Raw genomic sequence first — 15,514 nt, 5'->3', positions numbered from 1 at the left:
AGTACATACTTATTAAAATTAATTGCAGAAAGGTTTTGTGTTCCATATTTCTTACCATAATGGAATTAACACCAGGCCCAAGGTCAGGGGGTTATTTAGCAAGGCAATGCCACACAAGCCAATCATCATGCCCCACCAAACCCACACTTTTTATACCTGCTTTGCAAAGGCAATCAGTGAAAGAAACTCAATGTCAGCTGTCTCTGCTTGCTGTGAGGACCCAATATAAAAAGCTACATCGAACATGCATGGACTTCTTTCCCCTGCTGTGGTTCTTTTCAGATCAAGTTAAAACATTTTTAATTTCAGGGATAAACTCTAATCACCAAGTGTGACTTTTCAAGAGATAACCAATCAAAAAAGAGGCACACACAGGGCTGACCAGTGTTCACATTTATGATTTAAAAGATATTCAACTCAAAGATAAATATTAATTCAAAGGCATAAATACCATCCTTTGCATTGTTCTCATTGAGGTTTGCTATAAGACCTTGAGAAATAGACGTTGAGAACACCACACCACTGTAGTTTACTGTAATGTTACCTGCTAGCTGTGGGATTCAAGGCACTGCTAGCATTGCTAATGTTCACATGGGCAGATTATTGAGTATTGAAACCTGCTGGACTTTGTTCTTTTCATCTTTCTTTTGCAAAACTTGTCACAGCTGGATTTCTCATGCTTTAGACACTCTTGATTAGCTGCCTTTTAGGGATGTGCTGTATGTTGTGGGCAGATGTCTAAATGAGGAGACGTTTGGTGATTTGCTGAAAACCTGGCTCTCCTGTTGATTCTCTCCTGATTAAAATGGGGCTCCTTAGCGGTTTTGCATGTGTGCAGCATGTGGATTTCTGAGGCATCTTTGCTCCTTTAGTTTCAATTGCTACGTGGAAAGCAGTTCAGTTTGTTTCAGTCAAACAGTTTTCAGGTGTAGGCATGGCATAAACCAACAAGAATTTAATTATAATTGGAACATTTTCTATATGTTAACAATAGCCATTCATGCTGAAGGCGTTTTGGTGATTAACAGACTTGTGAAACAGAGAGTCACAATCTTAACATCAGTTTGTCACAGAATTTCTTATCTTTTTGTCATGTGGGAGCTACTACTAGACGAGAGAGCCAAGAAAGAGTATAACATATATAAGTTTCTGCTGCCAATAGGAACTCAAACTTCCAGATCTTCTCAGAGATCACATGACACAAATAAAGCTAAACTTAGTGGGCTGGACCTGTTTGTGCATTTATGAAGAGCAAGAATGTAAAACTGGGGATTATAATGGGGTTGAGAAACATTGATATCACAGTTAGAGCTGAAGAAATATGTCACTACAAACTGGAAGCCGAGCTGAAATTTTTTTAACTTCTGGATCCAAACATTATAAACATGATATCGACTCTTCACCTGTGTTTTACAGGCAGCTTCTTGGCTGTTGTCTGATTAATTCATTGAGTACATCTCTGACCTTCTCAAACTGCAAGATTCATGGACATTTTGAGACGGAATTATTGGAGGGCCCACCAATCACTTTAGAGTTTGATCGAAGGGCTAAAGATTCACTTGTTTCTCCACTCAGACTACCAAATCATCCATGTTAGCCACTTCTGATTGAGCTCCCAACATGGAAAATTGCTTTCCGAAAATCCCAAAATTTGTCACAAGATGCATATCCGAGTAAAACTGAGCAAAAAATTGTGGCATGGGCCCAACTTTAAGCTACAATTGTGGTACCATAATATAATGAATACTACATAAAGAACCACATACCAACATAATAAATGAATACTCATGTATTCAAATCCTTCACACTCTAGAATGTGTCAATGGCCATTGGTTGAATGGTGAATTCTTTAAAATAGAGCTTCTTAAATGGTTCTTGACTTGGGTGTACATTTGGTGTAACTTTACATTATGTGGAGGTACTTTAAACTTTAAATGGTCCCTCACACTTTCCTTGAAAGCTTATTGAGCCCTTAATGGTTTTGTAGCACCTTTATTTTAACCGTCTGCTAGAATAATATTATTCAGTTCCTCTTTTTATGTGAGTAAACAGTCGAGTCAAAAACTCTTCAGATTTGCCTTGTAATGTGAGCCAAAGCATGCTACACCTCAATGTTATTAACAAGAAATGTTACAGTTTAACATAAACATTTAACTATTGTCCATGATAAGGATATGGGGAACAATAAATCTTTAGATTATGAGTCAAGGTTATTGGCCTAATGCACCTTTTACAAAATGAGTTCTGCTTCATTGCCTGTAGTAAATTTGGTAGCGAAGAACCAATCGGAGATGGAAATCTAAGCCAAGCTCATCAAATATTTATGACCCTTCTTACCTCCAGAAGCACCTCATCTGAAAAACGCAAAAAAAAAAAGGCAGCGCCAGAGGGGGCTTGCGTGAAATCTTGAAGTCACCACTGAATTATTGAAATAGCCATATATAGGAAAATGGGGTTAAAGGGGTTTAGCACTAGTAGCTACTGCTGGCTGTTGCAGAATGAAAACATTAACACACAGTAACTACCTGCTTATAAAACTTTTAAAATATGATTGGCTGAGCCAAGTTGTGAAATACCCATATACACACATTTAAGATTATGAAATATTTTGTGTAAGTCACTGTCTGGGTTCAGAAGAGCCCATACAATGGATACTTGCTTGCATTTAGTCAAACTTATTAAAAAGGAGATAGAAATGATAAGACATAGATTTGTAGTGGGGTCATGTTGGCCTCTTCAGTGAGAGTGCCATTAAATTAGCATTAAATCTTATTGGAAGAGCTCAAAAAAGTAGCTGCTCTCAGGCTCTTATGCCGTTATTTGTGAAGTACAGCATGTTCTCGGGCCTTTATGCCATTACTTGCGGAGTCCCTCAAGGTACTGTACTAGGTCCATTATTTTTTCATTGTATATGAATGATCTAAATTCAATTTGCTTGTGTAACCTTTTCCTTTAAGCTGATGATGCTCTGTGCCTATACACACTTTTTTGATATTACAAAACTATCTAGTGTTGAATATATAACTTTATGACAGTAACTCCAAACTTCTAATAGTTAATAACGGATGATATTTTCTAATCTTAATATCCACCAATAACAAGCAACAACAAGAATGTTGAAAGTTGGACAGCATGTGAAGGATGGAACATATAACTTCAGTGTGCACATGCTTGAATGCATAGTTTCTGTTCTAGCACTTCAGCTTCAGCTTTGTCTGGATGAAAGATAGTGTTAAATCACTTGTGCAGAGGTTAGCACAGCCCACACACTGATACAGGCCGCTTCGCCCACAGGACTGACCCGTGCAGGTGCTGGATAGCAGCAAGGATTTAAGCCTTCACCATGAAAAGTAGAGAAAGACAATGTTCTTAGCAAAGGAGAGGAATAGAGAGGTCAAATTAACGATTCAGATCAATCATTGTGAAGGGTCACTCAGTCATAGAGCTTTCTAACTTTCAACCCCCAACATCCAGATGTACAGGTCACCGTGTGTGTAGGTGCGTGTGTGTGTGTGTGTGTGGGTATGTGTATGTGTGTGTGCCTGAGTGTGTGTGTGTGTGTGTGTATGTGTGTGTGCCTGAGAGTGTGTGTGTGTGTGTGTGTGCCTGAGTGTGTGTGTAGGTGTGTGCATGTGTGTGTGTGTGTCTTGAGGATGCATGATATTCCTTCCCTGGATACACTCTGAGTTTGCACATTCATAATAGTCAGAAGACAGGTCACCTGCCGCTTCCTCTCCTTTGCTTTCCTCATATATCCTCTAATCTTTTCTCCTGTGTTTTCACTTTCTCTTCTCTTCTCTTCTCTTCTCTTCTCTTCTCTTCTCTTCTCTTCTCGTCTCTTCTCTTCTCTTCTCTTCTCTTCTCTTCTCGTCTCTTCTCTTCTTGTCTCTTCTCTTCTTGTCTCTTCTTGTCTCTTCTCTTCTTGTCTCTTCTCTTCTTGTCTCTTCTTGTCTCTTCTCGTCTCTTCTCTTCTTGTCTCTTCTCTTCTTGTCTCTTCTCTTCCTTTGTATGTTTCTGTTCTCTTGTTCCATCTTCTCTTCTCTTGTCTTGTTCCATCTTCTCTTCTCTACCCTTTCACTCTTCTCTTCTTCTTTTCTCTTCTCTTCTCTTCTCCTCTCTTCTATACCCGTTCACTCTTCTCTTTCACTCATTTCCTTTTTTTTTCTTGTTCCATCTTCTCTTCTGTTCTATTCTCTTCTCTTCTCTTGTTCCATCTTCTCTTCTCTACACTTTCACTCTTCTCTTCTTCTCTTTTCTTCTCTTTCACTCATTTTCTTTTCTCTTTTCTTTTCTTCCTTGCTCTTCTCTTCTGTACTCTTCTTTTATTTTCTTCTCTTTTGTCTTCCATTTTTCTTCTCTTCTGTTCTCTTTTCTTCTTGTTTCTCTTTTCTTTTTTTTTCTTTTCTTTTCTTCTGTTCTCTTCTCTTCTAATGCACGCCTTTCTTTTCTCTTATTTTTTTTCTTTTTCTCTTCTTTTCTTCTCCTCTTTTTCTCCTCTCTTGTTTTCTTCCTTTTCTTTTTTTTCATGTTTGGCTCTTTTTCACTTCTGTTCTTCTCCTCACCTTTTCTTCTTTGCTTCTCTATTTTCTTCTCTTCTCTCTCCTCAGTCATCTTTCTTTGCTTCTCTGTCTTTTCTCCTGTTCATCCAAAATGCAGTTTTACTGTTGCTCATTGTGAGAACCCTTTCCCACCTCATTCACTCAGATATTCCTGAGATCTGACAAACTAAAGAATTTTTGGTCAAAATAATCCAAGCCAATGTTTTGTCATGTCACATCAAGGTTTTGACATACTGCAAACATGCACGTGGCAGTAGAACTGCAGTATGTCTTTCTCCTCAACTGACTCTTATTTTCATTCTGTCGGGTGCATCTCTCTCCTCTCCCACACCAGTCTCCTCTCTGAAGGTGCTTCCCACATGAGTACTGCATGTTGAGTAGTTCTCTGTGAGATGAAAGATGCCTGGAGACTGCAGCAGTGTGCAGGTCCAGGGCTCAGCATTGAGAGTTTTTGGGAAGGTTTGGGTCTTAAGCTTTGAACCTGGGCTGGGACACCAGGGCATGTTGAATTACTGTGGTTCTGCAGTGCTATGATCTGATGTGTCTCCTTTGCCTTGACCACTGGTCATTGTATGTTTAAAGACGACATTGGACCCAATGGTGAGAGAGAAGGAAGTGGGAGATGGAGAATGCTTGGAGAATGTAGGGATATGTATAAGACTGCTTTAGCACTGCAGGGTTGCAAGGGCAAAAATCCATTTTTATTGCCTATATATGACACAGATTGGATTTTTTGTAGTCTTCAAATAAGAGTAACCCCTTAAATGTCCACCGTCCATTGTCAGGCCCAAAGTAATGCTTTATTACTTTAACACTCAACAAATGAACAACAAATGGACTCTCAGTAACATGTCAAAAACATATGAGGGTTAGGATTAGATTTTGGGTTGAGGTTAAGATTAGGGTTAGGATTAGGGCCAGGGTTAGGGTTAGGTTTTGGTTGAGGTTGGTTAAAGTTAGGTTTTCTGTAGTAGAAGTAACACATGAACAATACTTAATGTAAGTAATGCATCAACAAAACATCTACAAGATTTTGGCTTCATTGTGTTCAGATGCTTCACTACTGCTACTTCATTGATATGCCGTTGAAGCGTTAATGATATGTTGAGTTTATTAATCATCTACAAAGGACCACTCCAAATAAAGTGTTACCCAAAGTTTTATTACACACTTCTAGAACCTAAGAATAGCTTAGCCAGTTTGCATTGAAGTCCTTGTAGGTACTGAATAACAAGACTTAGTATGTAATAAGCCTGGGTTTTAAGGGGTTCCACTTAATTCATTATCACCTGTATTACTATGTAATTTGAGGTCTGTTATGTGAAAATCATTAATTGCAAAAAAAAAACAAAAACTTTATAATTGGAAACATTTTGTTCCTATACTTTGAAAGTAGCATCAGATGAGTTCTGGAGTTTATTAGTTTAGAGCTAATAAGAAATTAGTTTAAGTCACAAATTCTTAAAGATGTATTCTAAAGTGCCGTTTTCATCATCATTATTTAGGGTTTCAGCAAACCCTCAATAAGTTTTCTATAAGTCAGTTTGCATCTTATATTCTAAAGTAAACCTTCAGGGTTCGTTTGTACTTCATTGAGTTCTCTGTATTGTGCCTTTAGAGTGATATTGCCTCAGTGCCCTCTTCTACCAAGAGTAGACACAGTACTAAATCACCTCCATTTATAGACAGTTCATTTAACTGTTGACCGATACCTAAACTCTTTGAGATTACAGTGTTTGGGTCTTCTGCGAATCTTTTTTTTTTTTTTAGCAAGGCATGTTTCATATCAGCAGATGTTTCTTTTGAATATGTGTTTTTTACAAGTAGCTCCAACCCTTGAGCTCCAGGTTTGCTGCCTCTTGATTCCAGCTAGCTTTTCGTGGTCATGAGTCTAGAGTCTCTTTTGTGTTTTTAGTGTAACCAGATTATGTTGCTTCTTTATTTTAACTTAGACGAAGCCCAGGTCATATTTTAAACCCTTAAAATACCAGTTTATTACATACTAAGGCTTATTATTTAGTAGCTACAAGGACTTGAATGCAAACTATCTGGGCTATTCTTATGTTATAGAAGTGTATAATAAACTTGGGCCTGCTGGTGAACCCTGGCTATTTAATGGGTTAAGATGACATTTTGCATAAATGCAGGTAATTCCAAAGGGTTCATATTCTTATTCTTACTACTGTACATGATTGTGGCAGGCCTTAGGCTTAGGCTTACCTCAATAAACCTCCCACTCTCCAAACTTGCCACCCCCTTCAAAGATCCTTGAAATGTTAGTACAGAAACCGCAGACACTTGAGTTGTACTTTATTGAAAAGGAAGAATAAGAAGCTTTATTAGAAATCTATTGATTTACTGCCAGACCAAAAAAACCCATGATATAAATGATATTGATCCTTTAAATATAAAGCTACTCCTTATTTATTAAACCCCCTTTGTTGGCAGCTTGCATGCATAATGTGCTCTGTGTGTATTTGTGTATTCATAGTTAGTGTGTGTGTGCGTGTGCCTGCAAGAGAGAGAGATTGTGTGTGAGCTACCTTGTAATCCAAGACTTCTACAGTAAAATGCATCTGTGAAGAGACGTGGATGAAATATGGCTCTTAAATAACAATACAAACGTGTTTAGTTTGTACTTCATTTTTCTTACGTGTCGCAGAAAAGCTATGAGCTTTATGGGAAGTCATTACTCATCATTACTGCTGAAACACAATGGCTTTTAATTGGTCTCCGACTACCCATTTGTGTCCCTAAGCTTGTAGTTATCTCGGCTTCTAGTCTTTAATTTACCAGATTGTTCCACTCATATGGCTCAGTGAAGCGTAGCCGTGTGATGATGACACCGACCGCAACCCATCATTTACAGCCATTATGTCTGAAGCTCTGATGGCCATCCTGGACATCTCTGGGGTTATACTACAGCAGCTCACAAGTCTTTAAAAGATCTATCACTACACATCCCACACATTTTATGAAGCAAACTTTCTCTTCTTACTCGCTCTCACAGTCTTTTTAAGAACTTCAAAGCCTGGACCTTTAGTTAGTACACGGTTAGGAGATGTGTCACTTAAATAACTGATCACCGCATGAAAGAGTACCATCAGCTCAGAGCTGTAGTGGGTTTTATGTTGTGGAGTTCAACATATGGACTGCCAGGGGCTGAGCTATAGGGGGTGCAGTGGGGTGAGGCTAGGCCTGGGGGTGTGATAGGATAGAACATTTGCATGGGGGGTTATTAAAGGCAAATTCCACCAAACAGTTCATAAACTATTCAATTCTTAGTATGATTTACCCAGTTTTCCATTTACCCCAGGTGTAGTTGATCAGCCAGGAGTCCAAATTTTGCTATGTAGATGAGGAGGTACCAGGCTAACATTGCCAAGTGACCCTTATTAGTCCCAGAATGGGGAAATTTCACGTTCGCATTTAACCCATCCATGAAGTGAAGCACCACATACACACTAGTGAGCACACACACACTAGGGGGCAGTGAGCACACTTGCCTGGAGCAGTGGGCAGCCTTATCCACAGTGCCCAGGGAGCAGTTGGGGGTTGCTTGCTCAAGGACACCTCAGTCATGTGCTGTCGGTTCTAGGGATCGAACCCACGACTTAACAAACACTAGAACTCAGTAGCCAAATTGTCCAACTATTATGTATATTGATGAAATGAATATAAATGAATTGAGTTATTACTGCTGCCATTTTGCTCTATTACTTTTAAATATGCTATTACTAATTAATTACATAGTTATTAATTAATAATTATAATAACTGAATTAATAATGTTTATATTTGTCTTACATTCTGTATCAACAGGTGCAGGTATGCATGTCTGACCTTTCTCTGTTTCAATTTTGTGACCCATTTTTGTCATTTATTATGTCAAATATGACAAAATGTGGCACTTTTCTACAAATCAAGACTGTACCCAATTCAAACTGTACAACATTCAACTAAAATGTGTCCTCCCCTGCGTATTGTCACATCTACAAACATGTATCTCCATTTTTGTTTATTTTTAATTTTTCTTTATGTCAATTGAAAATGGCTGCTGTCCTTTACACTCTATGAAAATTCCTTTAAGAATGGTAGAATATAAATGCTCCAAAATCACTCTACAAGTACATTAACCTATATTAAAAGTAGTATTTTTCAATAGACATGTTTGGACAGCAATGATATGAACTTCAGTCATTTATAAAAATTTCTTCACCTATTTTGATGAACTGTGTTTTAGAATATATAAGAGAATTATTGTGTTAGCATAGCCAGAAACTAAGTTTACATTGACTTACTTTATATTTAGTTGATAATATTTAACATTGTCTCACATAGACCAAAGCAACTAATACAATACTATAAATACAGCTCCTTTGAATCGTGCACTTGCAGCTAAATAGTGTGGCTCACTCCTATATGAGTACTCATGTCCTCATTAGCAACATTCACCAGTGAGCAGGCATATAAACCAGCAGTACACTTCAAGTGATGAAAGAATTAAACAAATCGCTGAACACACTGTCATAAGTACTCATTAAAAGAACCCAGTGTACAACTTTCTAGGACAGTCTGCCCCGGTAGAGGCACCAAGTACTTTTGAGGGGGTTGTGAGCGGACCCGTCACTGTGACATCAAACAGGACGAGTAAACAAACGGTAATGGTGGCACTACAAGAAGCAAGAGCACGAGAGAGAGAGGAGTCGGCAGAGAAATAATTAGGGATGACAAAGGGCCGTGTGCAAAAAAGCAAAAGAAACTGAAAATTGACTATTCCCACTGCAGTGATGCAGGCAACCATGTGACATGAGGACCAATCACAGGAGGGAGAGGTTTTAGAACAAGGAGCATAGTAATTATGAGTTCTGTTTACTGTCTGGCACATACTGAAATGCTTGCTTGTGAAGCATCTTATATTGTTTGAAAATTTTTTTTTTGAAAATCTGAATGAGATTTTCAAACAAGATGCTAGATGCTGTACCCTGAGATGCCTTGTCTATGAAGTAGTAGAATACAAAATTAAGTCATTTCAATGAAATGCAGCAAGGCAGCAAGGGCACTGAATACTTCAAGCGATTAAAGCACAATGCAATCTTATAGCAGCTTTTCTAAGTGTTCCTGGCATAGCCCAGACAGCAAATGTCTTATTGGCTTAGATTAGGGGTCAGCAATAACATTTTGAGACAAATGGACTTATTGCATCTGGTTTCCTGATACATTTAATCTACAATGAGAAACTGTCAAACACTAAAAAGTTGGAATGCTGAAGTCAGCTTCTCGTTCACTGGCTTCGTGTTCGAATTGTTGCATTCCACCTTAAATGGTGCAATAGTTAGCTCCATAGTGAGGTACATTCTGCTGCCTCAGGCACCATTTAAGCACCTTAAATTCAAACAAGAAGCTGGCGAAGGAGAAGCTGACTTCAGCTTCATAAAGAGTTGAACATTAAAAGACATTTTACAAGAAACTGTTCTACTTTTGAGTAAAGGTTTCCTGATAGAGATGTGGGAAAACAGCTATAGCTGAGCTAAAGCTTAAAGCGGAACAAAGTAAGTCTGGCTTATCATTTATATTATATTTCTAGCCCATACTAGTACATTAGCACAAACTGAGACATATTTAAAGCCAATATGGTGAAACATTACTTCAATAAAATGGATATAAAATGTTATAGCTCCCAAGGTGGTTCGATTTTTGTTGAAACTTGACAAAATCACTCCTAGCTTAGAACAAAAGCAGCAAAGCCCCTACAACGTTCCAGTTTTGTATGTTTTTAAGTTTGCCAACAGCCATGATGAACTTATTAATGAGTTAGTAATCATAAGATGTCTTATTGTTCAACTACTGCAAACTATTCAGTAACTACTGTGAAGCTAATATATTTGGTATGGAGAATAAAAGCAAGGCCCTGCGGAAGGACCAGTTTCTGAGTGCTACTAGGTTTTCTACCACTGTGTAAAAGAAGCTCCATGCTGCCTTTATTGTTGGTTGCATCATGTTTAGTTTTTGAGCAGTCATGCACAAATTCATAACGGAATCCACATTATGGAAACTTTCAGCTACAATATGAACTTCACAGAGAACTTTATGGCGAAATAAACAACTGGGATAAAACAGTTCGTTATTTAATCAAAAAAATATTAAAAGATGACATAATTTAGAAGTAGAATTGTGACACACAGTAGAAATGTGCAAATTGCCAGTTTTGTCAAGGGCCAGTTTTTTTCATGTTAAAATAATTGCAACAGAAATAAAGCAAGTAAAGAACCTGATTTATTTAAACTTAATTGAACTTAAAATAAATTATTAATAAATGAATAGAGAATATTTGCTAATGTTCAGTTGTTAATTCAATGTTAAGTTCAGTTAATTCTAAATTTTGTCAACCAGGGAACTTTTTTCAAGTTATTCATTTCCTTTGTAGATAATGGGATATTAATTACTTATTGTAGCTCATTAAAAAAGCAATGATCTTTTGTTGGCTATGCGGATTCCAAACTCGAAATTGGCATAAATAGAATAGAATTTCAATTTGATAGTTATTGTGCTCTCTGTTTACTTTACAAAAAGGAAAAGTAGGTCCCACATTATATTAAGTGTCTCTAATAACTATGTAGTTACACACAAATACTAAATGCAATAAAACTGTAATTACTGACGATTTAGCCAACATTACAGATAAATGACATAAGTACAGGCTATGTAACTACACATTTGTATCAACTTCAGTTTTACTTAATGTAATTACACAAGTTTATCTTCTAGACATGAACTTTCCTGTAGTGTAATGTTAAAGTACTATAGTGTAGTGTTAAAGTTATACATAGGCTGTTGCAACTATTAAGATACACTTGAGGCAAAACTGATGATGATACATATGTGTAATTACATAAGATGTACTTCTGTAATCCACCTGTAACAGTGACTAAATCATTAGTAGTTACATTGTTGCTGCATATGTTGTTCACATGTAACTACACAAACAGTAGAGACAATATAAAGTGGGGCCGAAAGGCATTTGTTTTTACACTTTTTTTGTTGTTTTCTTGCCACCAGAACAAGGATAATAATACAGAAACAATCTTTTTGACACAGGATGTAAATCATATGTAAATGTTGTTCAATCGCATAACTTACTGTATAGCAAAATTAGCAATAAAACTCAGGTTCAACAGTTTGAAGGTGAAGAGCTGGAAAAATGACTTGGCTCTGTGCTGATAGCTGGTAACAGGTAAATGGAGGAATGCATTTTGAAGCATGTCGTCTCCTCTTTGTTTTGTATTTCCAGACGTGCTTCCAGGATCTGCCCAAAGTCTTCGTCCTGTTCTTCTGAGCGTGCCGCTCCTTAGCTCCTTGTGCCTCTGTGTCCTGCTCCTGTCCAGATGATGGGCTACACTCTTTTACGCTCCCTCGCGCAGGTCGCCCCCGTGGCAGCAACCAGCACTGCCCAGACACGTTCCTTCCCCTATCCCTCATCTTTGCTCCATCAAATTTTTATCTTTTCTGTTTCCTTTTCTCCTACTCACTTTTTACCTCATTTCCCCTGGTCACCCTGCTTTATCATCCTACATATATCTTTTTAAAGTCTTTCTGTTTTCTGTTGCTACTTTCCGTTCAAATTTAGCATCTTGGTATCAATTGGTATGGCTTCTCTGACCTGCATTGTGACACACTAGCTGAATCCTTTAGTTTTAAATTCAACCATGGTTAATGTTCACATCATTCCCGTATATTTCTGTATGTTTGTTTTCCCCCACCATCCTACCTCTGCGCCCCTTTCTATGTTGCCGACACACCAAAGTGTCAACTATGCTACCAAAGATGATGGCGGTTCTTCAGACGAAGAGAAGATTGGGGCGAACATGGAGCCCTTCAAGCAACTTATCTCTCCCCTTAAGATGAAGCTGCATAGAAATGCAGATCCTCAGGATGGATTAGCGGAATGTAAGGTTGAGAGTGCGATGGAAAGGGAGGACGGCCGGAATAAAACGAGAGTGAACTTCATATTTGACCGAGTTTGATGACCTGAATGGACCACAGTCTGTACATTCACATGTATATGATATATCACGTAAGTATCAACAACAGAACATGAACGGACAACGAGTGCAACTTCTCAGACTATGATAAAGTTAAATTAAAGAAGCACAAATTTATATGCTTTTTTGTAAACATTTTGGTTTCCCTGTGTGGTATCTTCTTCATCTACGAATTTGCTGTATGCCTTGTCCTTTGGCTTACTTTATGAGAAACAAGTTTTCCTGTCCTGCTGCTGATATATCGACTTAGCGGAATGGTGGTCGAACACTGAGGGTTTGACTTCATCAGACACTTCTGCCCTTCACCCACCATCTCCCAGGTCTGGGAAGAACCTGTGCAAATTGGGGGAATGACAATCCATCTTACTCATATGTTAAACCACATGTGGAGCACTGACTGAGTTTCAGAGTGCACTGACCACTAGCTAATTAAAGAAAGTTGAAATTTGGTATCTCTATTTGAGATACCAAAGGAAGTACAAGAAATCTGTTTGGACCTAAAGATGGACACCTCCAGAGAGATGGCTTGGAAGTTACAGAAGAGGATTTGGGGTTTCAGAGTGCATCCATGCATTTCATGAGGCTATAATGAATGTCATGTAGGGACTTTTACTCTTCGTCAGCTGTGGTGTGGACACCTTTAAAAAGAAATGGACAGGACTCATGAGCAAGGAAAGGTCATTTTGGCACATCTTGACAAAACAAGGCACCGTCTTACAATTAAATGTCTTCAATAACTAATGAACACCAACATTTCATATTAAGCAATACAATATATTATAATAATGATTTAAAACATTCTGCAAACTTCAGCACACATTTTAGCAAAATGTTCAGAATCGATGCTTTCAGCACAGACAACAGTTTCTGTGGGCCATTTCTTCTGGTCATTCTAAATAATGGGACCAAGGTCCTGAGGGGGTGCATCAGGGTTCTATATTAGGTCCTCTGTGGAATCAGTGGTGTTTTATTCGCATGTGATTAATCGAAATGACCATACAAAAAGCAGACTTTGTGGAGTGTATAGAGCACAAAGCGTATTATACGGATCACACAAGAAATGGAAGAAACCATGTGTGCCTCTGGAGTATCCACATGATGGGTTGAATGGTCATTTTAAATTTAGATAGACGCTATCATACAATCATATATAAATTTGCTTTGACCCAGTATTGTTCATGTTGTCATCCTCTGTCGTCCTAGTTTAGCGTTTAACGTTTTATCACCAGGCTTTACCGTGAGACTACTTAGAATTCTGAAAGTGCGAAAAGTAGTGTGGATCTTATAATTCTTGGCCCCTGCTTGTAAAATTCGCTCGCACTCATATTTAATCAACTCATATTTATCTTAAGATGCAATATTGCTTGTATCTGCTGCCATTTCATGTAGCGTGATGGGTGTTGACTTGATATCTCAGGTCATTTTCAAAAGTAGGTAGCAGTAACAGAGCCTTCTGGACTTCTCTTGCCTCTGGTCCAGTGTACTGAACATCATTTAGTCTTTAGCCATGTTAGCCATACCAGTTACCATAGATGCTAACTCTGCACTTGCCTTCACTATTAGCACATATAATCAGCCATTTATCATAATCAAAGTTAAGAAGTCCAGAAATAATCAGATTTAAGAGGGCAAAGACGATGAGCTACAGGGGAAGATTAAATTATTCACTAGCTTTGGGCTTTTTATTGTATTCTATTCATTTAATTAATATCTTTAATACTACAAACATGCCTATACTGAGCAACACCCATCCATTATTACCAATTTACAGTACTGTGCAAAAGTCAGAGACCACCATTATTATTATTTTCAATTTCCAGTCAAAACGGCCTTTACGTTTTTCTTTTTTTCATTTAATATATATTGAATAGAAAATTACACAGAATTACACTAAATATATGCCATTTTTCAGCATTTAATGTGTCCACCTTTACCTTTATTACAGCTTCCATTCTTTTTAGAAGACTTGATTTAAATTTTTCTAAGAGATCTGCAGGGATATTTTTCCAAACCTCCAAAGTTCAGTTTTCTGCATGTTGCGATCAGCATAATCCCAAACACATTCAGTGATATTGATGATGTCCATTGGTCTGAGAACACTAGCGACTTGGTTTGTTTGTGTTATCTTCTCACAATGGAAGGATGGACAAAAAATCCACTCTGGATTTTTTCAGATCTGAAGCAAGTGTGCAGCTTGAGTTTCTGCTCTTTCTCTAAGATGGAAGCTTTAAGCACTGTTTATCTGATGCTGAAAGTTGTAGTTGTCCACTAAATTTAACTTTTCATTATTTTTTGATCTTCAATTTTGGAAACTCCTGTTTTTTTATATATTTTCCTTTGTTTTTGCTTTCCTTATGCAAGTGCAGTGTGTATATATATATATATATATGTATATATGTATATATATATATATATATATATATATATATATATATATATATATATATATATATATATATATATATATATATATATATATATGTATATAAACAGGATCTAAAAATATCTCCTGAAAGAAAAGACATGCTGAATGGCCATTGGGCGTTTTGACTGGAAATTATATAAATGAAAGGTATTGCACAGTGCTGTATTTTGGTGGACATTCTGGTAGCACTGTTGAGAGTTAAGTTGAATGTCAACACAGTGCGTGTACAGGTGAAATGGTCAGTTAAATGTATCCTACAACATCTTATTTCCATTATAGTTCAGCACGTTCACCAGATATATCTCTTTATTGATTCTGTGCGATCATTCTGTGAGGGGCAATGTGCATTGACAGCCACTATATAATATACACACTCATTTCTATGGGATTGGCCTCTGTGTGTGTGTGTGAGAGAGAGAGAGAAATAGATTAGCTACAATACTGGTGCATTGAAATAATGGTTATGGAAATGACTGTGACCCACAGTTG

At 37.5% G+C, this 15,514-nt stretch overlaps 1 protein-coding gene across 1 annotated transcript in view; it reads left to right on the top strand.

Annotated features, from left to right (window-relative positions):
- Window positions 1-14,952, top strand: part of LOC108426141 (MAM domain-containing glycosylphosphatidylinositol anchor protein 1) — a 339,434-nt gene extending 324,482 nt beyond the window's left edge. The window contains exon 18 of the mRNA XM_017695434.2: window positions 11,850-14,952. Coding sequence (XP_017550923.1) covers window positions 11,850-11,947 — 98 coding nt within the window. The 3' untranslated portion in view covers window positions 11,948-14,952. The remainder of the gene's footprint in view (window positions 1-11,849) is intronic.
- Window positions 14,953-15,514: the final 562 nt, after the last annotated feature.

The sequence above is a fragment of the Pygocentrus nattereri genome, chromosome 5, assembly GCF_015220715.1.
Source record: "Pygocentrus nattereri isolate fPygNat1 chromosome 5, fPygNat1.pri, whole genome shotgun sequence".
In the NCBI taxonomy this organism is placed as follows: domain Eukaryota; kingdom Metazoa; phylum Chordata; class Actinopteri; order Characiformes; family Serrasalmidae; genus Pygocentrus; species Pygocentrus nattereri.
Note: the sequence above shows the minus strand (reverse complement) of the source record. Positions and strands in the feature narration are given on the sequence as shown.